The sequence below is a fragment of the Nilaparvata lugens genome, chromosome 1 (genome assembly GCF_014356525.2).
Source record: "Nilaparvata lugens isolate BPH chromosome 1, ASM1435652v1, whole genome shotgun sequence".
NCBI lineage: Eukaryota > Metazoa > Arthropoda > Insecta > Hemiptera > Delphacidae > Nilaparvata > Nilaparvata lugens.
The window spans coordinates 56,767,712-56,794,756 of NC_052504.1; the positions used below are offsets into that span (position 1 = coordinate 56,767,712).

At 37.1% G+C, this 27,045-nt stretch overlaps 1 protein-coding gene across 1 annotated transcript; it reads left to right on the forward strand.

Annotated features, from left to right (window-relative positions):
- Nucleotides 1–27,045, forward strand: LOC111051336 (mediator of RNA polymerase II transcription subunit 4). The gene is made up of 5 exons (XM_039437546.1): nt 1–272; nt 555–789; nt 23,063–23,234; nt 25,446–25,559; nt 26,531–27,045. Exons 1-5 carry the CDS (start codon nt 196–198, stop codon nt 26,701–26,703), a joined length of 771 nt encoding a protein of 256 aa, XP_039293480.1. The 5' UTR covers nt 1–195; the 3' UTR covers nt 26,704–27,045.

The following is a 27,045-nucleotide window of genomic DNA, read 5'->3' on the forward strand; positions in this document are numbered from 1 at the left end:
CTATTCTGTGGTCCTGATTCTGATCCAATTCAACGATTTATAGGTTATATTATTGTGATATTATTTTGAGATCAATGTAAACAAGAAAAATAATGTAAACCAGACCTCTACTTTAACGAAATAGTGTTTCGATTATTAGTAGTTCTATTCCCCATTTCTATTTTTTGTTTGTTCTTTTTTGCGAATTTGTCTAAAATGGCAAGATCAATGACAAGCTTAAGTACCGGAGAAAAACTTTTATCCATAATCGATGACATAGAGCTTATTACAAAGTAAGTATATATTATATCTATAAGCTATTTATCCATTTATGTAATAGTATAAATTATGCCAAGCCCTAGATTCTTGAAAAACCTGGAGACCAAATTTTCATTGCTTTGAATGAATATTAACAAAAATCATAATACAAATATAAACCTAAGTTTTTGGCGTACCTAAGCCTATCTTTATAAGAATTTTAGTTCAACCTGCAAAATAGTAGAATTAATTCTAAAATATTGCAATAAAATTTTATAAATCATTTTTTATAAATTATACGTTTTTTCTACTCACAGGGAAATCATAGAAAATACTATTGCAATGAAACATCAAAAGTTGAATGGTCAGGAACAGCTACATCTAACCGAATTGCTAGTCGCCAAAGATGATGAGTTAAAAGACACCCTCAAACTTGCCAGTGAACAAGCAAAAATCAATCAAAAAATGGATGCATTGAAAGCGGAAGTCGAACGACAAGATCAAGACATTCAACAACTACAACGTCAGTTGAAGGAAGCTGAACAAATATTGGTAAGACATTATTAATCAAATGAATGAAGCGAATTCTATGTTTTAAGTCAATCGGCGTTTATCTGTTTGTTTGTATTGCAGTTATGGTCCGATATGGATACAATTTGGTAGCCTATACTTATACAAGTAACCTACTTTGAAACAAGGCGCAGAAACGTATAGGCATATTTAACATTTTTAAATTCATCCCCGTTTGAAGATTGTTATTTAGAAATAATGTAGGCTTATGCCCTTTATTCAGAAATTTCACCCTAAAAATCAAACTAACTTTTCAATATTTCATCGAGTGAGGTTTTAATTGAGCTTATTCTCAGCGCTCCAAGGTGGTCTTATTTTATAGCCTATATTACATGGTCACATTTTAAAAATAATTAGAATTTGAGAATTTCAAGTTTCAGATTTTTTATCTATCGTGCAACCTAGCTAAAAAGTGTAAGAGTCTTTTATTTTCCCAGCGCTCCAAGGGGCCTTATTTATTTATACAACACATGTTGAAAAAATGTGAACAAATGCAATCTCTAATTTAATTACATCTGTAGAATAGTTGGCCGCTATGGCTTCCTATAAAATGAGTGCTGCTATCCAGAGATTGCCAGTTTGGTGTAAGGGTGAGCATTCCTGACTGGCAATTAGGAGGTACCGGGTTCGATTCCCGGGCTTGCAAATAATTTTTGGATAGTAGCTCTCATCGAATTTCCATCTAGCTGTTAACCCTGTTGTCAATATTTGCAGTAGCAGAAGTCTTCGGGGTGATTTACTGCATTTAATTGGGATTTTTGTTAAATAATAATCAACTCTTGTCCTGTCGTTAGTGGTCATCCTTTAAAGTGATACCTAACTCCGCCAAAGATACCGGTACTCAAAAAGTCGGCAAATAGTTTGAAATAATACAAAAAGATAATACTCTAAATACTCTATTTCTATTAATCTGGAGGTGCTTACAGATATACGCGCCTCCAACACGCTCCGCAATCGCTCCGCTGATGAACGTTAAGGAGATGTTAGTTCTTCTCGCGTTCCACTCTTGCTCCCCAGTCGATCATCAATCGATCTGCTCGAGTTACGTTCGATTGCGAAGCAGAGCGGAAGTCTATACACACCTTAAAAAAAAACAGCAAAAAGAGTGGAAGAGTAAAATTTGGCACCTAGACAGGTTCAGTTAAGGATGCTACATTGCATCACTTGGTACCTACACAGACTCAGTTAAGGATGCTACATTGCATCATGCCCGCTCTCGCCTCATGGAGGTCCATATAGCATCGTTGGACATCGCCAAGGCCTTCGAGACTGTATTACATCGGGCCTTGACAGCGGTGATACAAGATCTGGGAGACCCTCCAATGTTCCATGAATTAATAAAACTACTGTTCTATGTATTAGTTGTTAGTTACTTTTTCATGACAGTCACTAGACAATAAAATACAATATATTAATTTGCCATAAAATGAAAAACGTTTAGGCTACAATGGGCATCGTCAGTTAAACAATATTTTCATTTTAAAAATAATTGAGTCAATTTGTCACATTTATAAAATCATTACAATTCAGATACTCATTTGTTGAGTAAAACCCTCTAACCTTAAGCCATCCAGCAATAGTTCTTTTAAAAATGTTTAGCGGCAACAATATAATGGACAAAGGCAGCTTGTTATACAGTTTACATTGTAGATAACTGTGGCTTTTCAGTGTTTTGCTTAGTCTAACACTCGGTGTTACCAAGTCATATGTATGTCTTGTATTAAATGTATGAACAGTATCATTGGAAGTGATCTGATTTAAATTTTCCTTGACATAAATCAAGTTTTGAAAAATGAAGATACATGCCAAAGTCATTTATTTTTAAATTTGTAAAATAATTTCTACAGGATACATTGTTTTTTATATTACAAATTGTTCTGATAGCTCGTTTTTGCCAAATGAAAGCTTTATTTGCAGCACTGGAATTACCCCACAGACATGCACCATAACCTTAATGAACATGGAAAAAGCCAAAATATTTAGTAACTAATACCTCATTATTCACACAGTTTCTTAATTTTCTAAAGATCAAAATTACTCTTGAAAGCTTTTTACAGAGATTTTCAATATGTGTGTCCCAACATAACTTACTGTCTAAATCTCTATCTCTATCTCTATCTCTATCTCTATATACTTATAAAAGGCTAAGCCCCAACAGACTGAAATCACACCACAGCCCAAACTACTAAGGCTAAAAACTTGAAATTTTGCACAATTGTTTATGGTAGCCTGAAAACATCCACTAAGAAAGGATTTTAAAAAATTTGCCCCCCTGAGGGAGCTGGGGCCCCCCCCAAAATTTTGTACTTTTTAACCGCTTATTTCACAGCAAAGTCATGAGGAACTTTTTTGTTCAGTATTGAATTGAATTAATTTGAATCGGATTTGAATTTATAAAGAATCCAGTTTGAGCTTTGTTCAAAACACAGTGCATAGCCTGCAAGTTGAACGCGAAAAGGCAGCCCGGAAGCCAGAACCTGTCTTTTCCCAGATTTCATCCCACCCTGAACATGACCAAAACACCTAAAGACTTCAAAGGGCAAGTAGTCAAGATTGGAATAAATTTGGTGAGTTTTTGCTCTTTTTTATTGTTCATTCATGCAGAGTTTAACTGTACAAATAACCTGGCTCAAATTGAAGATTAAATTTTGCCCCTTGTTTGTATTTGATTATTTAAATAGTAAATTTCAGTCCTCTAGTAGCTCTAGCCTGAGCTTTGTTCATAACATTTTATGTTCATGCCGAGCCGGGATGAATTTAAATTTGTAATTTGTTGATTAATTCACACACATTGGATTTAAGCAGTTTCGTATTTGTCCAATGTTGGCATGTTGAGAATGGTCTGATCCATGCTCAACTCAAGTTTGTTGTAGCCTTGTTCTAAGAGCAAGGTTCCTTGTCAATTTGTATTGTCTGAAATTAAATTTATTTCAGTTAAAATTGTAGTTTCCTGAAACTAGGCGCATTGTGCTCTTTTCCTCAGGAATTTGTTTGTTTGTTGGAATTTGTATTGTCCATTTTCTATACATGTTAGTGAAGGTTAATCACCAGCATGATTTTGTTTGTTCAATTCAACAAGTTATCGTTTGTTTGTGAGTTGTTGGAAGAACATTATCTAATCATATAGTTTTGTTTTCAGCAATAACTTATCTTGTGAATTGATAATCAAAGTTTAACTTTGATAACTTACTAGTCGTGATTCTTCCTTTCATCTAGTTTTGAACTCATTCTTGTTTTGTTGTCTGTTGTTTGTATTGTCGGGGCTGAATTGTTTTGTGTATGAGTTCAAGATGGAGGAAAAATTACAGAAACAAATCAGGGTGCATCGCGCTAAACTGGAACAATTGTATGCCAGATTGCAAAAAAATTATGACCTGTCAAAAAATGTCTCTGATCCAAAAGTTGCTGAGCAATTTTCAATCTGGTATCCTCGGGTGTCTCAGACCATTTCAGATTATGAAAAGACAGAATTAGTAGTTAATGAGTTGGAACTTGAGTTGAATAAAGATCATGTTGTAGCATTCAACGACTCACACCTAGATCTGTTTCAGTATATTGAAGTAGCGGCTAACACTCTCAAACAGAAAGAGGTGAGGTATCTACATGATAATCATTCTCTACCATTTTTATTTAATTAAAATTTGAAAATTATTCAATCCTTGATAGAATGATTGACTCACTGTACAGTCAGTCGAAATTTTAATATTGAAATGAGGGGTATTTTTGCAAGCTGAACAAAAAAGTAAGGTCCTATGCACCTTTTTGATATTACTTCTTCAAATGAAAAATGAGTTTTGTGGGTTGTCAAAACTCCCCCTGAAAGAGAACTATTCATTTTATCCTATCTTTTAGTAAAATAACAATGATTTCTGCATTGAATAACACCTATCTTGCCAACAAGAATCGAACTCTTTGTGAATTTAGATATGACCTACACTTTAGATTTATATAACTCTATTAATAAATTTATGGAAATTGAAGTACTATTTTCAGTTAGTTGATGATTAGTTGATGAAATTGATTATCAATAGAGAAAATGATTATAATTTTATCAATACAGAATTAGTTGAATGAATTGTCGATGTAGGTACTGAGTTCTTGGTCAACAATAATTCAATATTGGTATTTATCCAATCATTTTTTTTTCAGAAGTTATTTCATTTGAATTAGAAAATATTTATAAGCTCCTATCAATTTATCATTCGTAACAATGAATTCTTCAAAACATGAATTTAATCAAATAAAAAATTGCCCATACTTCTGTATTCATGTTCGCATGTTTTCCACTTGTGATGGATAGCCAAAATATTGTGGAGCGAGCTGCACGGCGAATTGTAATCGAGGGCTCTGATTGGCTGAAAAGTTCAGCGTTCGGAGTGAGGTGAGGCGAGCAGTTAGAACAGAGGCAAGCGGCACGGCGAATGGTTCGGAGTGCGGTACGGCGAATGATTAACAGCTGATTTTTAACATTATGAAACATATGCTCATGTTCGTTGAAAGGCAAGATGTTCGGAGGAATGCACGGTTTGCTGCGCGGTTCGAGGTTCGGTTCGGCATGTGTGGACGCACCTTTAGTTGTTACAGGACATTTATACAGATCACAGGCCAAAGCAACATAATAATCTATCTTCTTATTTTTCTTCTTCTTCTGCTTCTTCTTCTTCTTACTCCTCTTCTCCTTCTTTCTCTTCTTCTTCTCTCTCTTCTTCTTCTTCTTCTTCTTTCTCTTCTTCTTCTTCTTCTTCTTCTTCTTCTACCTATATCTAAAAGGCTAAGCCCCGACAAACTGAAATCACACCACAGCCCAAACTACTAAGCCTAAAAACTTGAAATTTCGCACAATTGTTTATTGTAGCCTCAAAACATCCACTACAAAAGGATTTTCAGAAATCTGCCCCCCTCCCCCTGAGGGAGCTGGGCCCCCAAAATTTTCACTTTTTAACCGTTCATTGCACAGCAAAGTCATGAGGAACTTTTTCGTTCAGGTACGAAAAAATCAGATCTATGCAGAAAAATTCCAATCAGGAGCACAGGGGGGTTCAGGAGAGGGCACTTTTCGAAAATTTTGATGTAAAATCACACTACAGCTCAAACTAATTGGCCTACAGACTTAAAACTTTGCACAAATATTCTTCAAACATGCTAGATGCGCACTAAGAACGGATTTTGAGATATTTTGCCTCTAAGGATTTCAAAGGATGAAAAAGGATCCTATTAAGTAAGCTTATGGTAAGGTGAACTCCATATGGAACTGAGATAATTGACACATGATATTCTAACATATGTTGTAATCATTGGAAGCTTAAAACAATTTCATCAATTAGCTGATCGAATTGATTTTGCGTTGATTGAGAGCGCGAGCTTACCACGTGTTTGTTCCATCGTTGTATGCTTGGCCAGTTCGGTTTGCGCCTTCTATCAGCTGTATATGGAGTCTCATACACTCCGATTAGAACAGAGCACAAAGGTTTTCTTTGGTTAGGAGTTTGTTGATAATTCTTTTTTCAAATTCAAATTTTATTGCCATCAAAAATCACATTGAAAACTTTCTTAATAGACAACAAGATTACAGAAACAAAATGTCAAACATATACCTACATTTATTTGTAGCACGGCCAGAAAAAGACAAACTTGAGTACTTATATATATATATATTTTGTTAATATTTTGTGAATAAAAATTACGAGTTGATGAGAGATGCGAGTAATTCCTTATATTTGATCCGAATGGTTATTCATAATACAGTAGTCGGGGTCACTGCAATCAAAATTTTTTTATTCTGTACGGTAGCTAATAAATTTCATACGTATTGATTGTCCATAATGTATCCAGTGTCCATAATGGAAGTAATTGAACTACTCAAAATTAATGGCTTACTGGTCCCTCATAGATTTATAGTATTCCTGGTGATTGAGCCTGTCTTTTTCAGCGTTGTCTATTAATAATAAAGCTTAATTTACAATTAGCTTACCCAGCGAACTTCGTACCGCCAATGTATCTCATGTTACACTTGACTTTATTTGGTGAATCATGAAATTTATCTGACAATCAACATGTTCATTTACATCTCAATACGGACTTCCTATGTGCTTAGTCATGCAGCATTCATTATTCCGAAAACATATTATTCTTCTCAATCAATTGGTAGTAGCCTAATATCTATCAGTAAAGTTTTCAATTAAAAAAAAGGTTATATCAGTGTTTCAAAGAAAAATATTCAATGTTTTCATAGCTGTAGATTGTCGATATATGGTCCAGGAAATATGCGATGTACGATGAATCACACAGAATTCCATATTCTTTCCATTTTAGGATGAATATAAGCTAAGCTAAATTCAAAAAATTGTAAATTATTCTTTCATTCTTCAGTGATTAATGAATGCCTGCAATATGAATACTATACATATATACTATACAATATATATATATACTCTCTTTCATTAGGTGAATAATTTTTTTCAACATTTTCCAGTTTCTCAATGATAGGGGAGTGATAATTATTTGTATAGGTCTTCTAAGGAACCATTATCAACAGCTGGTACCAATCAACTACACTTCAACTCCAAACTACCGTTTTAATACCAGTACACAATAATATTCATCTCAGGGTGATATGTTTATTACAGCTGGTAACTTTAGATGCTAAATCATATTATCACAATATGATCTTGAATCATGATCATCTTTTCGTTCTTCAGTAGCCGCTCGGCCGAAAATTTCGAAAACATATGTCTGTAAAATGGATTAATAAATAATTATTATCAGCCCCCCTATTAAAATTTCTGTTCAGAAACCATCCCCAATATTCACACAACATACCGTATTCCCAAAGTTTCATGCCGTTATGTCAAGTAGTTTTCAAGTCTACAGGGAACATACAAACAAACACACAAACAGACATTCGTTTTTTTATAAATAGATTTCCATTCGGCTCAAACAAAAGCCTCCCTAAATGAAGGTAGAATGATAAGGATTCAGTCATGTTGTTTTTACATTTTTTCATATCACTTTCAAAAAGTTCATGTAGTACCTACTATTGTGTTTGAGACACTTCTGGCGCTATCATAGTTTCACCACTATACTGTTCCACAGTCCTATCTCTTGCAGTCGTTAACTATATCTATAATAATTATATAGAGTAAAGAGCTGGCTTATGCACGTACGGGATAGGAAAATTATGTTTGACGCATCATCACGTCTGAACTACTGGACTAATTAGCTTGAAATTTTGCTTATAGATTCTTAATTAACCAAGGATGGTTATAGGCCTATTCTAAATTCTTCAAAATTTCATTACGTCAAGTTTTCATTTTGTCAAGTTTTAAAATAGATCCTTGCGAAGCACGGGCTCTTGCTAGTATATTCCTAAAAGCTTAACAGGTTTCAAACGTGAAGCATCTATATCAATTACAGGTTTCAGTGTGAACGTTATCTTTTCAGTTTTACTTTCATTCACAACCAGAGAGTTAGGCTAGTTTCACACTCATTCGGTTCGTTTCGTTTTCGGCAAATCCCGATGAGTGTGAAACGGTAATTCGGTTTGAATTCGGTACCGAATAGAAACCGCATAGAACCGAACGCCCACTTGACTCTAATAAATTCCATCAGGTTTCAATTCGTTGCTAGCGAGAAGCTACTTTCACACACTTTCGGTTCGGTTCGTTTTCGGCAAATTCCGATAAGTGTGAAACGATGATTCGGTTTGAATTCGTTACCGAATAGCAACCGCATAGCACTGAACGCCCCCTTGACACGAATAGGTTTCATCATATTCGAATTCGTTGCTAGGGAAACAGGAAAAAACAAAGTTTTTTACACTCGCTTGCCTTTTTATTTTAACCTGATATTGTGATTATCTGTTTCAAAATTTTCCAAGTCAAAATCTATGGTCAATTCATTTCTGTTAGTTCACAGGAACTTTTTTTCTCAATGAATAGTTTGCTAAAAAAATATGAAAGATATAAATTAAAACTCAGGGAGAATTTTTCCAAGAATATTACATGATTTTATCAATGGAGAGAAGAGATGAAGTTTATATACCGTGTGTCAAAACAAGGAACAAATTTTCAATTTTAAAAAAATAATCTCTCTGAACATCCAAAATCAACATAATCAAAAAGAAACTATTCAAGAATTTACAATTTTTAATTAACTCTAAAATTTTGTTGTTCAAGAAATAACATCTTACAATTTAACACCAGCTGTTATATTTAAATATACCAGCATGAACTGTGAACATCCAAACACAGCTGTGTTTGAGAAGAAAATACCTAATTAGAACCGTACGAATTAAAACCTGACATGTATGAAAGCCTCATTTTTTCTGGTAACGAACCGAACCGAATGAAACCGAATGCGTGTGAAGCTAGCCTTAGCCTTATACCAGGCTTTAGCTTGTTCAAGTGAATGTGCCAAACAAGAATCAACTGAGAGATGACTACCGTACTCTCCGAGCAGAGGGGAGTCGTATCATCAGTATACAACACAGACAAATTAGACACATTAAAGTTGAAATCATTCACAAATATTAAGAATAGGAAAGGTCCTAAAACAGAACCCTGTGGTACTCCAGTCACAACTCTCCCGTACTCAGAGGTCAAACCATTTACACCAGCCAATTGTAACCTATCTGACAAATAACTTAATTCCTTACCAGTAACACCATAGTAGTTGAGTTTTTTACATAGAATTTCATGAGACACAACATCAAAAGCTCTACTGAGATCAATGAGGCATGATCCCACAGCTTTTCTCTCCTCAAAACCCTTCAAGACATAGTCAACAATTTTTTCAATTGCCATTGTAGTGGGATGTTCAGGTCTGAATCCGAATTGATTGTGATGAAGTAAATTACTACTCATGAAATATTCATATAGCTGCTTTGTTAATACAGCCTCAATAATTTTGCTGAATATGCATACAATGGTGACAGGTCTGTAGCTATGGTCTGGCCAGAGAATTCGAATTGTAGTTTTTGCTCTTTTTTATTGTTCATTAATGAAGAGTTTAACTGTACAAATAACCTGGCTCAAATTGAAGATTAAATTTTGGCCCTTGTTTGTATTTGATTATTTAAATAGTAAATTACAGTCCTCTGGTAGCTCTAGCCTGAGCTTTGTTCAGAACATTTTATGTTCATGCCAAGCCGGGATGAATTTAAATTTGTAATTTGTTGATTAATTCACACACATTGGATTTAAGCAGTTTCGTATTTGTCCAATGTTGGCATGTTGAGAATGGTCTGATCCATGCTCAACTTAAGTTTGTTGTAGCCTTGTTCTAAGAGCAAGGTTTCTTGTCAATTTGTATTGTCTGAAATTAAATTTATTTCAGTTAAAATTGTAGTTTCCTGAAACTAGGCGCATTGTGCTCTTTTCCTCAGGAATTTGTTTGTTTGTTGGAATTTGTATTGTCCATTTTTTATACATGTTAGTGAAGGTTAATCACCAGCATGATTTTGTTTGTTCAATTCAACAAGTTATCGTTTGTTTGTGAGTTGTTGGAAGAACATTATCTAATCATATAGTTTTGTTTTCAGCAATAACTTATCTTTTGAATTGATAATCAAAGTTTAACTTTGATAACTTACTAGTCGTGATTCTTCCTTTCATCTAGTTTTGAACTCATTCTTGTTTTGTTGTCTGTTGTTTGTATTGTCGGGGCTGAATTGTTTTGTGTATGAGTTCAAGATTGAGGAAAAATTACAGAAACAAATCAGGGTGCATCGCGCTAAACTGGAACAATTGTATGCCAGATTGCAAAAAATTTATGACCTGTCAAAAAATGTCTCTGATCCAAAAGTTGCTGAGCAATTTTCAATCTGGTATCCTCGGGTGTCTCAGACCATTTCGGATTATGAAAAGACAGAATTAGTAGTTAATGAGTTGGAACTTGAGTTGAATAAAGATCATGTTGTAGCATTCAATGACTCACACCTAGATCTGTTTCAGTATATTGAAGTAGCGGCTAACACTCTCAAACAGAAAGAGGTGACTGTTGTTATTGCTCAATCTTCGGCAGCTACAGCAGCTAGTTCACAGCCGGTCATGTCTGAGTCGGTACTGCCTAAAATCGACCTTCCGAAATTTGATGGGAACCAGACTCAATGGTCGGTGTTTTATGAACTATTTAAGGCATTGGTACATGACAACAAGAATTTGAACGATCAGCAGAAGGTCCAATATCTTGTAAGTAGACTTACTGGACAAGCAGCAAATATTTGTCATCATTTGCCACCATTGGCTAACAATTATCAAATAATTTGACAGGCATTATTGACCCGCTATCACGATCCACGGGCGCAAGTCGATGCCTATTTCAAACAAATTTTTGAATTTCGTCCAATAAAATCAGAATCCAAGGCAGGTTGTATTGCGATTTTGGATGGGTTTTGCAGTTCAATCAATGCATTGAAGAGATTGCGACTCATTGATTTGTCAGACTCGATATTCCTCTATCATGGCTTGAGATTGCTGGATCCAAGTTCTCGTAGAAATTTTGTGACAAGGCTATGCCAACTTATACCGATTATATCAAATTCATTGAAAAGCAAATTAAGATTCTTCCTTCTGATGAGAAACAGACTGAATCGTTTAATATGAAGCACAAAAAGGATAATAAATCAAAGGTGTTTGTGGTTCAATCTAATGATTCATCTAACGATGCATCTAGTAAAAAACCCAATTGTCTGAAGTGCTCAAAACCGGGTCATTGGTTAGTAGATTGTGCAAGTTTCTTGAAAATAACTCCTTGGGATCGTTATTTTTTTTGATTAAAGGAAAGTTTTGTTGTTTTCGTTGTCTTGATGTGGATCATTTGAGTAGAAATTGTCGTAGTAAAACTCAGTGTGCTCAATGTCGAGAATCTCATCATTCTTTATTGCACTTTTCCAGATCAAGTTCCAATGAAGGTGTTGCATCCTCGTCGAACTCCAAGGCAGGTGGCACATCATCCAACGATGTAGAAAATTTGACCGTTGTGTTGTCGACCGTCACTGCACATGTTCGAGATTGTAATGATCAGCTTTGTGATGTTCGTTTCTTGGTTGACACCAGGAGTCAGTGTCATTTTGTTACAGCCAAATTGTGTCAGCGTTTGAGACTACCATTCCAGCCCATGAAAACCGTTGTTCGTGGATTCGGTGGTGGTACTAGTGAAGTTCGAGGTCGTACTTGTGTGTCGATTCAGTCGAAGTTGGATCCTACCGTCAAGTTTTTGATGAATGCCACAGTGGTAGATAAAGTCATCGACAAGTTGCCTTCTTGTGAAATCGACAGATCCAAACTTCATCATCTTGAAAATCTCACACTGGCTGACGACAAATTCTACCTTCCTAGTAGAATAGATGGCATCATTGGTGCGGAGTTAGTTCCTCACTTGCTACGTGGGAGTCCTAGTACAGGTGAATTGCATGAATTGATGACTGTTAATAGTGTCTTTGGTCACATTCTGATGGGGAGAGCGCCGATTCTCACTTCAACAACGAATGTGTCGAATTGTTTTACAGCCATCTGTAGTCCATTCGTTAGTAGTCCATCGTTGGATAGTTTTGTGGAACGTTTTTGGGAGTTGGAATCGTGCCCTGCACCAAGCTGTCAACTGAAACCGGAAGAGTTGGAGTGTGAGGTAAATTTTCGGAAGTCTGTACATCGTGTGAATTCTGGTCGTTTTGTTGTTGCCTTGTCATTTGCGGAGCCACCAGCAGCTTGGGAGATTCGTATGCTGTCGCCGAACGCAGACTGCTGACTTTGGAGAGACGACTAGAGCTTGACAGCAATACTCGTATTTCATATCATGAAATATTGATCGATTACCTACGTCAGGGTCACATGTCGTTTGTAGCAGATCAGACAGACCGAGGTGGTTACTACATACCACATCACGCCATCGTGAAAGCAAGCAGCACTACCACGCCCATCCGAATTGTATTTGATGCTGGTTCCAGAACATCATCTGGTTTGTCATTGAACCAAGTTCTTCATGCTGGTCCCAAATTGCAGACTGACATTTTTGTTTTGTTAGTTAATTTTCGTTTGTTCCCAATCGCACTAACTGCCGACATTAAACAAATGTATCGACAGATATTAGTGGAGGATTCCTGCCGTCGTTATCAGCGTGTATTGTGGAGATTTTCGCTGGAGGATCCAATCGAAATTTATCAGCTCAATTGTGTTGTTTTTGGTGTTTCAAGCTCTCCATATTTGGCGCTTCACACCGTCCACCAGCTTGTAGAGGAGGATGGAAATCGTTTTCCAGCAGCCAAGGCGAGAATACCAAGAGACATGTTCATGGACGACTTAGTCACATCTGTCGCCACAGAGTCAGAGGCCGCGGAGCTGTATCGTCAGTACAAGCAGCTGTTTGAGGGAGGAGGTTTCTCACTCACAAAGTGGACTTCAAATTCACCATCAATGTTGGAGAAATTCTTGGAGGAAGAGAAATCGTTTTCGTACAAGGATTTCGAAGCAGACAACTCCTTGGCTATCTTGGGATTGAATTGGCAACCTAGTACTGATATGTTTCAGTTTTCAGTCAAGAGTGGTGAGGTCGTCGCTACCAAGCATTCTATTCTGTCAGTGATGGCTCGTATCTATGATCCACTTGGTCTCGTGTCACCGTTTACATTATTTCTAAAGTGTCTTGTCCAGAAACTGTGGAAATTAGGAGTGGATTGGGATGAGAAGCCGCCTGAGTCTATCTGCACTCTTTGGGAGAATTGTCAAAAAGAGTTGCCTCTATTGTTGAAATTTGCTGTTCCACGTCACATTGGTTTGTTTCAGGATTCTCACATCAGTTTGATTGGTTTTTGTGACGCATCATTGTCTGCTTATGGTGCAGTTATCTATGTGAAGTCGCAGAAGGAGAGCGAGGAGCCAAGAGTTGTATTATTGTGTTCAAAGTCCAAGTTAGCACCATCTAAAGTTGTTTCAATACCTCGTTTGGAGTTGTGTGCGGCACTCTTGTTGGCAGAACTCATGAATTCAGTAGTCACTATTATTAGTGAACGTTGTCATGTGTCTTGTATTGTCGCACTCTCTGATTCTACAGTCACCTTGTGTTGGATTAATGCTCCATCCGCGAAATGGCAAACTTTTGTTGGTAATCGCGTCGCAAAAATACAGGATTCTTGTATACAGGAGTGGATGCATGTTGCCGGAACTGAAAATCCCGTTGACTGTTTGTCTAGAGGTTTATCACCAGTTGAGCTTGTAAACTTTCCGTTGTGGCTCTCAGGTCCATAATGGATACCAGAGGACGAATGCGATTGGCCCGTCCGAACTCAAATGGAAGAGATCGTGGATCCACCGGAGGCGAAAAAACCGTCAGTGTTGACAGTCACAAAATCTCCTGATTGTAACAGCAATGCAATATATTCATTGATTGGTCGTTGTTCGGATTATGGTTGTCTTTTGAGAATTGTAATTCTTGTTCTCAAATTCTTACAAATCTTACCCCAATCAGAAGAATCAGATTTCGATGTTGCTGAGAGGTATAAATGTAAAGTGGTACAGAAGATACATTTTTCATCTGAATTTTTGCAATTAGAGAAGGGAGAAGATTGTTCTATGCGCCTACGTCGCCTGTCTCCATTCATTGATAGAGGTGTGATTCGCGTCGGCGGTCGTTTGTCTCATGCTGGACTTGAATTTGAGACTTGTCATCAGATGATCTTACCAAAATCCGACGCTTTCGTATCGATGTTAATTGATTATCATCACAAGAAGAATTGTCATGCTGTACCTTCGATATTGTTGTCCTTGATCAGACAGAAATTCTGGATACTGTCTGCTCGCTCTATTATTTGTATTTGTGTCTTTAAGTGTAATTGTTGTTTCCATATTCGACCTAGTAACAAAATTATATTCACTCCCAACTTAATAGTTGTTGTGATTGTTGCATTTTTTCTTTTGTGTTGTTTTTTGGTGTTGGTGTTTTGTTCTTTTTGGCATGTCTGGATTTTTCCTTTCCTTGGTTTTTTCAGTTTTGTAACTTGGCTGAAAAATAGTTTTTCAGAGGCGGGGGTATGGTCTGGCCAGAGAATTCGAATTGTAGCACCAGAATGCCAGACTGCAGTTCTGCCAATAGCAGGCTTGTGTTTGCGCCGGCGCAGACCGTCCTGCTTGCTTTGGCCTTGTCGATGTTTTTGTGAGTCTGTCTTGTTTTCATCAGCCCGTCTTGTTGCAAGACCAAAAATGTGTTTGTCATGTAATTTCGATCGGAAATTTCTTGTAAATAATTGTTTGAGTGTCGTGTGTGTGAATTATGAATATAACAGCGTAAATAGTATTGAATTGAATTAATTTGAATCAGATTTGAATTTATAAAGAATCCAGTTTGAGCTCTGTTCAAAACACAGTGCATAGCCTGCAAGTTGAACGCGAAAAGGCAGCCCGGAAGCCAGAACCTGTCTTTTCCCAGATTTCATCCCACCCTGAACCTGACCAAAACACCTAATAAAGGCTTCAAAGGGCAAGTAGTCAAGATTGGAATAAATTTGGTGAGTTTTTGCTCTTTTTTATTGTTCATTAATGCAGAGTTTAACTGTACAAATAACCTGGCTCAAATTGAAGATTAAATTTTGCCCCTTGTTTGTATTTGATTATTTAAATAGTAAATTACAGTCCTCTGGTAGCTCTAGCCTGAGCTTTGTTCAGAACAAGCTATTAGGATCATATTTGTCACCTTTCTTGAAAATGGGTGTAACCTTGGCCAATTTCAAACAGTCAGGAAAAACACCAACAAGCAATATAAGGTTTATGAGGTAAGTTATAGGTATTAAAAGCTCATCGATAACATTTTTTGATAACAAAATTAGGAAAGCCATAGGCATCCTCACTCTGACGAACTAATATTACATACAATCTTTTTTATATAAGCAGTATCAACCAATTTCCAATAAAATTTTCTGTCAAGTGATTCAGGTAGTTTACATTTTTTCAGCATCTCTTCAAAGAGTTCTGAATCCTCATTACTTGACCCACCCAGTCCTAAGTTAGCTGCCACATTAACAAAATGATCATTGAGAGTGTTTGGTGAGAGTGGAATATCCTTAGCTCTCTTTGTTTGAGTAGAACCAAATTCATTTTTAACTATTTTCCATGCTGCCAGACATTTATTATGAAAATTGACAATAAAAGCATCATTAGAATTTCTTTTAGAACTATATATAGCTTGGCGGTACAATTTTCTATAGTTTTTGTAATTTATTTTATCCACTTCGCTTAGACTATTTTTCCATTTGGCATAGAATATCAACAAGACTGCCTTTATTTGTTTAATCTGAGGAATTATTCGAATTTCTGTACCTTTTATTTTTATCTTTTACAGTTATCATTGGACAGTGAAATTGTAGTGGACTGTTAAAATGTTCAGAAATGTACTAAATGCAAAGTTAACATTTATTGTATTATACACATCAGACCAATCCACCTCTCTCAGGCAATTCACCAAATTACCAAGACTAATTGTTGAGATCATGCGTTTCATTTTTTTCTCTATAATTTTGTTGAAGTTATTATTCTGCTCAGGTTTTACGTCAGCTCTTATGGCTGAAAAGACAGCCCAAACAGCAGCATGATCAGAAATTATAGCCTCTTCAGTAAGAAAGGAATAAATAGATTCTTTCCTAATGTTAGTAAAAATATTATCCAGGCAAGATGAATTTCTTGTTTGTCTAATATTAACTGGATACAAGTCGAAAGATCTGAGCATATCCAAAAAATAGTGAGTATTATCATCTAAATGCAGAATGTTTTTGTTAAAATCGCCAGCCAATGCTAAAAAATCATACTTATATCTACTAACCTCCACTAATAAATTTTCCAAACAACTAATAAACTCATTAACCTTAGAGTTAGGTGTGCGATAAATTGCTAAAATAATGAAATTCAGATCTGGCAACCTTACCGCTGAGGCCTCACATATACTATTGCTACAGTAATCTGATATGCTAATAACTTCACAAGCAATGATATCACTAACTTCGTTCAATATCTTCAAAATGTGTACGATCTCTCCACCACAACACTTCGCTTCGGCCGGCAACGCTCTCTCTTGTTGTCGGTCGGGCGTGGCGTGGTGTTCGGCAGGGTGAACCTCTTTCTCTTTCCTATTTTGCTTTGCCATTGACAAAGTACTGCGCAGCCTACCATCAGCTGTCTCCTATCCCTACACACCGATTCAGTATGTGGATGATGTGCTGCTAATTGCCTATTGGGTACCGGGTCTTCAGATGGCAATCTCGGCTTTTGCAGCATCAGAAGCAAGGCTTGGGCTGCAGCTCAACGCCAGGAAATGCCTCTCCCTGTTAATTGTTCCAAGTGGTAGGGAGAAAAAGCCGAAGATTGTCACAAATGCCCAGTTCAGGTTGCCGGATGAAGCCACCATGACAGCGGTTGACACCACAACCGCCTTCAAGTACCTGGGGTTGCTATTTTCTCCTGGGGGCGCGAGGAAATGTGGTGTTGATCTTCAGCTTCTTCTGGACAGGGTAACCCTGGCGCCGCTGAAGCCACAGCAACGTCTTTACATCGTTCGTCACCATCTGATCCCATCCCTTTTTCATCAGTTGATTTTGGGATGGATCAATTCCCAGATGCTAAAGGACTTGGATGTCAAGGTACGGGCTGCAGTATGGAATGTCTGTGACTTCCGTACGATGCCGCACTGGGCTTTTTCCACGCCCCCTGCCAGTTCGGGGGACTGAGGGTGCCGTCATTTTCCACTCTCATCTCCTCACTCATTTATCATTGAGAGTCTTGCGGCCCTGATGCCGTCGTCAACGCAGTTGCTGGTCATCTTAGACACCGGGGCCATATTGTCATCCGGGAACCATACATCTGGACAACGCAGGGCGGCCGGAAGCAGGACATTATAGTGGGCATTGAGGGCAAGTCTGCCTTCATTATTGATGCCCATGTGGTGTCTGGTGCCCGGCCATTGGCAAGGCCCTATGGTGAGAAGTGGCAGTACTATGCTGAGAACCAGGAGGTGCTGGCCCAGACACGAAGGACTTTTTTGCTTCAACATGATGACATTCCATCAGTTTGAGAGGAATCTGGGAAGCGCAGTCCGCTTAAACCCTATACCACATTGGGTTCTCGAAGGCTGCGCTAACCGCCCTCTCAACAAGGCTACTGCTTGGTTCCCTCCACAACTTCAAGCGGTGGTTCGGCAAGAGCACAATGAGGCAGGCGGCCAATCCCTCGTGCAAAGATTGGCTAAACAGGGATTTATCCTAAAAGGCCTTTCCCCTTCCTTTGTGTCCGGACCTGATTCAGGGTAAACATGGCTGCCCGCCCTTTTCCTTTAACCTTTTCTGCATCTATTTGTAAATTCTTCTTCCCTTTTCCTAGTATAAAACCAGGGGAATTTTAAAACATTGTTCATCATATATTTTATATAGACTTCAAATTACTGGGCAGCATGCTAAAGTATCTATCACCCATATAAGTTGTCCTCTTTTTAAAGATTTCCAAGTTATGTCTTTGAACAATTCTTCCTGATCGAGTGTTATGACAATGTGATTTACTATTTCTTAGTTCAAAATCAGTAGATTTTCTTAGTACATTATAACTCACTTACTTACTCCTCGGCTCTACAACCCATTGAGGGTCTTGGCCTCCCGCAATATGCCTCTCCATTCGTCCCGATTTTGAGCTTTCCTTCTCCATCCTCTGATACCCATCTGCCTCAAGTCATTCTCCACATCGTCAATCCAACGATTTCTTGGTCTTCCCTTCAGTCTTTTTCCTCCAGGATTCATTCTGTGGACTTTCTTTGCGCTCCTTGAGTCATCCATGCGCTCCACATGTCCTAACCAACCTAGACGTCTCATTTTTATTTCAACTACAATGTCTGGGTTGTTGTAGAGCTCTCGCAACTCTTGGTTAGTGCGGATCCTCCACTCTCCATCACTATAGGTGGGTCCGTAGATTCTTCGGTGGATCTTTCTTCCCCAGACATTGAGTATGGTCTCGTCCCTCTGAGTAAGTACCCAGGTTTCTGCACCAAATAGTACGGCTGGTCTTATGACAGTGTTGCAAACTTGCACTTTAAGCCTTCTTGAGATAAGTCGGGAATTGATAAAAGTTTTTAAAGTATGATAACATCTATTCCCAGCTGATATCTATTAGCTTTGATATCTATTGGGACTTCGTTTTTTTGTGTTATTACAGCTCCCAGATATTTGAATTCCTCAACCTTCTCAAAGCTACTGTCTCCAAACACAAAACGTCTTCCATTCCCTTGGGTATTTTGAGACCTGTTTGCTCAGATCCAGTCTTAAGTTGGTCAAATCCCTCCTGTAGGGCTCTTTTATTTCTTGCTAGCAGGACCACATCATCTGCGTATGCCATTTATTGTAGAGTCCTATCCATGATGGTTCCATTTGGGTTAACAGTCAAACTCCGTATAACCTTTTCCAAACTAATATTGAATAGCATGGCCGATAATACATCTCCTTGTCTAAGTCCATTACTTGCCAAGAAACTGTTGGACAGGCTTCCCTGGATCTTCACTCGGTACTTTGTACCTTTCAAAGTCATTCTCACTAATCTTGTAAGTTTGCCAGGTATACCGAATTCAATCATACTTGCTAACAGACTATTCCTTTTCACACTATTAAATGCTTGCTTATAATCCATGTATAATTGGTGCAAATCAATATTATACTCATAGCATTTTTCCAAAATTGTACGGATAGTGAATATATGATCTGTGCATGATCGGTTTGGTCTAAATCCAGCTTGGTAGTCCTCTAAAATGTCTTCCACATAAGGCATCAACCTTCTACCAATTATCTTGGTTAGGACTTTATAAGCAATATTCAATAAGGAGATACCTCTATAGTTTGAGCAGTCAGTATTGTTTCCTTTCTTATGGATAGGGCAGATTAATCCGCCAATCTTCAGGCATTTCTTCTTCTCTCCAAATTTGTACAATTAAACTATGCAAAGCTTTGAGAAAGGGTGGACCACCAGCCTTTATCAGTTCTGCCGTTATTGTATCTTCCCCTGGGGCCTTATTATTTTTCAGTGATTCAACAGCTTCCTCTACTTCACGTATCTGAGGGTCTTCAATGAATGGTTCTGGACCTACTTGGTTGTATTCCAGTTGTAGATCCTCCTCAGCTATTCCTCCAAGCAATTATTCATTGAAATAATCTCTCCACCGCTCAATGACTTGTTCTTCCCCTCCTACAAGATTGCCATCACTATCTGTACAAAAATGTGTTCTTGGTTGGAATCCAGCCTTTCCTTCTCGTATTCTCATATACATTTTTCTCACATTCTTTGCCTCAGCAAACGCCATTATCTCTTCCAACTTACTTCTTTCAAAGTCTCTTTTCTTTTTTCGGCAGAGCTGTCTGGCATACGCTCTTTTATCTTGGAATAGGTTTGTTGTTGCTTTTGTTTTTCTGTTCAGCATGTTCATTCTTGCTCGGTTTCTGTCTTCTAGGGCTTGCAAGCATTCCTCATCCATCCATGCGTTTCTGGTTTCTCTTTTCTTATATCCAATGGTCTCCTGGACGGTCTTCAGAATATCTTCTCTAATGCCACAAAATTCCTTCCACTGATGTGTTTTCTGTATTCAGAGGTTCCCTCAGTCGCTCTTCTAGTTTTTGCTGATAACTTCTCTCTATTTTCTGGTTTTTCATCAGCTTCTCACAGTCAAACCTCAGTTGTTCCTTACCCTTGATCAATCCAGCATTATTAATTCTTTGCCTATATCTTAATCTGATGATGAAGTGATCTGTGTCACAGTCAGCCCCACGAAGACTTCTCACATCCAGGATATCAGAGCCATGGCCCCTGTCTATCTGGTTCTTTGTTGTACCATCTGGTGATGCCCAAGTCATTTTGTGGATGTCTTTATGTTTAAAATATGTACTACTGATAGTCATGTTATTACCGCCTGCAAAGTCGATCATTCTTAGGCCATTTTCATTGCTCTCATCGTGTAGGCTGTAAGGACCAATAGTTGGTCTGTGGCACTTCTTGTGCCCAAGTTTGGCATTGAAATCGCCCAGTATCAGTTTCACGTCATGCTCAGGAGTATTTTTATATACATTTTCAAGCCTCTCATAGAACTGATCCTTGATATGTTCGTTAGCTTCATTTGTGGGTGCATGAACACATATTAAACTGATGTTGAAGAATTTTTCTTAAATCTCATTGTGCACATTCTTTCATCTATTGCTTTAAACCCTATAATTCTGTCTTTATAGCATCTGTGCATAACAAACCCTGTTCCAAATGTCCACTGTAGAAAATAGTGTGGTCTCCTAGGTCCATGACTCCTTCTCCTTTCCATCTTATTTCTTGACGGGCCACAATTCCTACTTTATATTTTTCCAGCTCCTGTCTCAGTCTCATAGTGCTACCAGCACTGTTTAGACTAGTAACATTCCAGGAGGCAATCAACAAATCTCGTCCTTTTTCCTTTCTCTTTGCACCTATCCGTTTCCTTATCAAGTATTTGCTGTGTTCCAAGTCAATCAGAGTGTTCCTGTCCCTTTCTGAGGCTATATTAGTGGGTTTTGTAACGTAGGTTTTTTTCCGGGGTAGGGTTGTTGGCCCTACGCCCAACCCCCAACCTGGAGGACCAGTCCAGTTTTTGTTTCACGGTGGCTATTTAATTTCACCACTACCCCTCGACGCTGCTGGCTGCAGAGCCGGTGAGCTTTCCCCAATTCCAATGGGAACGCGCCCGATGGAGGTAACTGGCAATTGGCAATTCCCCACACGGAAGTACATTATAACATCATCAATATATTGCCCATAAATTGTTAATATGCCTAGACGGGGGAAAATATGTTTAACAGAGTCATTCCTTTTGATTTTAATAATAATTCTTAGTGCTCTTTTTTGTTGAATTAGTATTTTATCGAGATTTCTCTTCGAAGTGGTGCTGCCGTAGATACATAGACCGTAAGCTATATTAGAATGTATCAATGCGTGGTAAATGGCTACTAAAGCGCACACATAGGACACATATAGGACACATATAGCGCACACATAGGACTGCACACATAGGACATTCGCCTAAGAGCATACAGGCCTGGGGATATTTTTTTGACCACATGACAGACGTGATTGTTCCATGACAGGTGTTCATCTATCACTAATCCCAGGAATTTTGAGGTATTCTTTTGCCCTAAACTTTTACCTTGAAATTTTATACCTGGACATGAATCATTTCTGCTCTGGTTTGTTGAGAACGGGACCACTACCGATTTTTTGGGTTCAGTAGAAGATTTCGGCTATTCAGAAAATTATTGATGGCTGCTAGACCATTGGCTGATGTTTGCTCCTCCTCCTTTACTGACTTACCCGAAAAAATAATATTAGCGTCATCATCATATAGACAGACAGTAGTTGCCTGTTCAATGGAAGAAACAAACTTCTAAAAACGAAAGCTGATAATTACACCTGATAATTCTTCTGCATTTACTGTGAGTCTTCCAAGATTTTCATGAGCTACTGATCTTGAACGTCTATTCACGGCTTCAGCCTAGGTAATAGCGGTGGTGAGCTAGAGAGTTCTTCTTTCTTAGTTTTTATTGCGTTTTCAATGCATTTTTCCAGACTTTTCAAGTATACTGAAACTTGGAAAGTCGGATAGGATTTTTTTGTAAGTTTATGTTAGTCATACATCAAATTTGATTTGGGAATATGCGGTATAATGTAGAAGCATATTTCTGTAAAGATGATTTCTGAAAAAATGAAAGGCACTTTTCAGTCTTTGACTTTTTCTTTTCTCATTCAATTATGAACAAGTCATGTATTGAAACAGTTGGAATATTTTTGTTATAATTAGGAAAAAATACACGCTCCTGAGAGAGCGTGAGAGCGTGACAAGAGAAAAAAGTTTAAAAGTTGTTGTTATAATATTATTGGATGACACCAAAGTTAAACATAACAAACGTTCCTGGATTGAAGCATTTCGTCAAATATATAAGGACTCCAAACAATGATGATATTTACTGCTTTCCTTTCAATTTTTTGTTGTTATAATATTATTGGATGACACCAAAGTTAAACATAACAAACGTACCTGGATTGTAGCATTTCGTCAAATATATAAGGACTCCAAACAATGATGATATTTACTGCTTTCCTTTCAATTTTTATTTTATAGAAGTGAGAAGTGTCATATATACACCTCTTCATCCTCCTCTTCTTCTTGCTAATTTCCTACTTCACCTTGAATTTGAACAAAAATATATCTATTGTACTCTTATTTGTTATTCCAGGCTACAGCAATTTTCCAAGCCAAACAAAAACTGCAGTCGATCAGTCGTGCCAACAAAAAACCTGTTTCGTCTGAAGATCTGATCAAATTTGCCCACAGAATAAGTGCTTCAAACGCGGTGTGTGCACCTCTCACGTGGCAGCCTGGAGATCCGAGGAGACCGTATCCCACAGGTAACAAACTGATAGTTCATGTGTTTTTTGGAGAATGATATTCATGTTATTGTGGAAGCTTTTTTTATGATATAATTTGAAATCACGTGGCAACTATGAAGATGCAGTATCACTATCAAGCTGTAACACAAGCTATAACCTCACATTTTGAGCTGATAATTTTTTAACTTTGCAGAAGAAACTGATATGTACAGATTCCAATTTATTGTTGTTATTAAATAAATAATAAATAATCATTTTATTTGTTCACGGACTAGCCATACAAATACTGTGTTACAGTTAAATAGAGATACATGCACAATATATAATGATTCTATTATTTAAATATTAACATCCAATAGAAATAAAATACTAAATTGAAATATAAGTTCATGAGAGAGCACTATTGTTGTTATTACAATTTAGTTGAATCAAATCAAGTCAAAGTGTTTGACTTCGATTCACCATATTGTCATTTGTATATAGCCAATTTGCATGAAACTTCATTTTGCCAATAGAAGTATATTCATACATTTATTTAACAAATACAGTAATTACAGTATAAATAAGACAATATGCATAATAATTCCATGCATGGGCCGAAGCATGTATGCTGGAATGAGTTGAATCGTCACATTGTAGCAAACAAAAGTAAAGAATATAGCTCATGTTTCCTAGTAAATTAAATAAGTAGCTATCGGATGAATGAATACAAAATCGAAAGATGTAATTTATGCTTTCATAACTAAACTTCAAATAAAAATTATCCTTGTGATTCAATATACAATTAAAAATGAACCAGAATGAGAATTAATGAAATGAAATTAATGAAAGAAAGAAATGATGATTGAGGGAAGTGTAAGGTATCAATTATAGAGTGAAAAGACCATGGAGGGGAAAGAAAGAGAAAAGCTGTCAAAGAAACGTGTTGTGGAAACAAATTTGAATTTGAAGAGTATCTAGAGTATAAAGCTGAAATCGCACAGGAGGTGAACCGCGCCAAATTAAAATTAGCATTTAAGGAGGCGAACGCGCATTCTAAATCACAGATGCTAAGTATTCAACCAGATGTGAATATTCCTATTTCAGTGATAATAATGTGAAATATTTCTTCTATGTTTAGTTTTGAAGCATCTAAATGTAAAAATCTACTTTGTGAAAATAATTAAGGTCTGAAAATTTTGTGAAGTGAACAACTACAAGGTGCGCCAGAGAAACTTACTTATATGAAAGGGCAATAAAAACAAAAGTACTTCAGATATTGTTTAATCTCTTTTCATATAAGATTACAATATCCTTAATTTTTCCGTGCAGTCTGAAAATGAGATCAGACCAATGGCGACCCCCATTGCGCATACACTGATGAAGTCGATTTTTGAAATTTCGTTGTAGTATATCAATCGGTATGTTGCCAATGGCGTCGTGAATGTTGTTCTTAAGGTGTGCTATAGTCCGTTGTCGATCGATATAAACCAGAGATTTCAAATAACCCCATAAAAACAATAGCATTGACGAATCGCATGTGGAAATGAGCCTTGTCACTAAAAATAATGACCGCGTCTTCAGGCAGGTTGTCAATCAGCATATCACATGCATTTTGACGGGCAACAAAATCGCGTTCAGTGAATTCTTGAACAACAACTAATTTATAGGGATGAAGTTGAAGGTCTTCATGGAAAATTAGTTGAACAGTGCGGTCAAAAATTGCCATAGCAGCTGCGTGTTTGCGAGCCGAACGCCTGGGAGAACGCACAACTGACTGCCTCACTCTTTCGATATCTTCTGGAGTTCTGATTGTTCGTTGAAGTCCAAAAGTTCTTTTTCAAAACGCCTTCTCTGATTGGTTCTCGTGAAATTAATCACGATTAAAATTTAACCAGCTTTTGTTCAAAAGTTCTAACAATTATTAGAACCATCTGATTCTCATTCACATAAAAAAGTAAATCTCATTCAAACTCCAAAAAAAGTGTTCCAGCATAGGTTGTTCAATATCTCAATAAGGACTGTTGTTTGAAACTTTCACTGATTTTATGGAATTCATCAGTAGATTTCACACAATAATTCTAAGTTAGTTCACAATGTTAATCTATCCACGAAGTATTCATATTTATAAACGAAAGAAACGATTTCTGTGGATAGAGATTCTAGAGTAAGTTATTGTATTCACGTTGACAGGTAATATTAATTTTCTAATTTTATGAATAGAGAAAATTTAGTGGACTATTATTTCAGATATTGAAATGCGTATGGGATTTCTTGGAAGATTTGGCGATTTGCCCCTGAACGGTCACATGGTGGCTCAGCAGGGCAGCCTATCTGACATCCATCGTACGGGACATCCACCAGGTAATTTAAAATTATTACTTATTCATCGCGTCATCGCAAAATGTTAATTAATAGGTTTAGTCCAGATCCTTTTCTATAAACAAGTAATTACTAGTGTTTTTGTAGCAGTTTGAATGTTTCTTTTCACAATTTTTTGTATAGAAAATGGATCAACTAGAATCCAAATATTTACTATTACAGTATAGTCCATTCCATAAATTACGCTTATGTATTATTCACATTGTGAATTATGAACTGTTCGAATATAACTGTTCAAAGGAACAGTGATATGAAATTTTCGTCGAATTTCTCAAATAGATTCTCCTGCCGGGAAAATCTTTAAAATACAGATTTCAATAAGATTCACAAATAATACATTATCACTATTACTACTTAACTGCTATTGCCACTGATTAGCTGTATGGCCCTTGTAAAGCCTTGTCCTCAAGCACAAGCGTCTTGTGTCTAATTTCTGTCTAATATTACCATTAATTCAACTTTTTTATAATTAATACCGAGCTTCGCTCTGGAGTACAAAATCATAGAAAATTAATTATTACGTAAGAGGAAATGATAATATATAATAGTTTATAAGTTGATCATATCGATTAATGTTCCTGATACCTAATATTTCTCTTGATATCAGCGGATTGAATGCAATAGATCAACAGCTGAACATAATTCTGTCTCACTCCTACACACGCACTCGCTCACTCACTTCTATTTATCGACAGACGACGGAAATTTCAGCTGTTTTTCCAAGGATGAATTATCCTTTTAATGTCCTTCAGCGAGTTTTCCCAGAAATGAGACCTAGAGCAATCTAATTTTTATATCATAAACCTTCTTTGCTCCAAATTTCGTGCGAATCGTTAGAGCCGTTTTTGAGATCCGGTGACATACACACATAAAAACATATATTTAAACAGAAATCGCTCGTTTAATAGTATAGGATTTTACGATAATATTGTGGTTTGTTGATATTTTTGCAGAACCTCCAGCTTCTCAACAGAACCAGTTCGCTTGGCATCTGTCGGGTGAGATGCACATGACCGTGCCAGGCCAGGGCTCCATAGCCATGGACACCCGCAATCACAAAGACGCCGAAGACGTGGAGGTCATGTCCACCGACTCCAGCAGCAGTTCTTCCAGTGATTCTCAGTAGTAAATAAGAAATAACGTTATTTCAAGGATATAGGCTGAACAACATATGAATAACAATTGAGTTTTTGTTTTCGGAACAGAAAAGATACATTAAACTCTATAGTCTAGGCAATGAATACTCTAAAAAAGTTATAGAAAGTTTGGAAGACAATTTTTGACCCCGCAGTTCTGTTAAGGGTAGTAAGGAGGTTAACATAAATACCAGAATTGCAGACTTGAAAGGCTTGAAAGTCAACCGTCTTAAAAATAGAAAAGTGGCTTGGAATTGAGGCTTAAAAGTCCTCACCCCTACCCTGTGTGAAGAAGGGCAATTTAAACTTTCTTGAAGGTACAATTTTCTGGT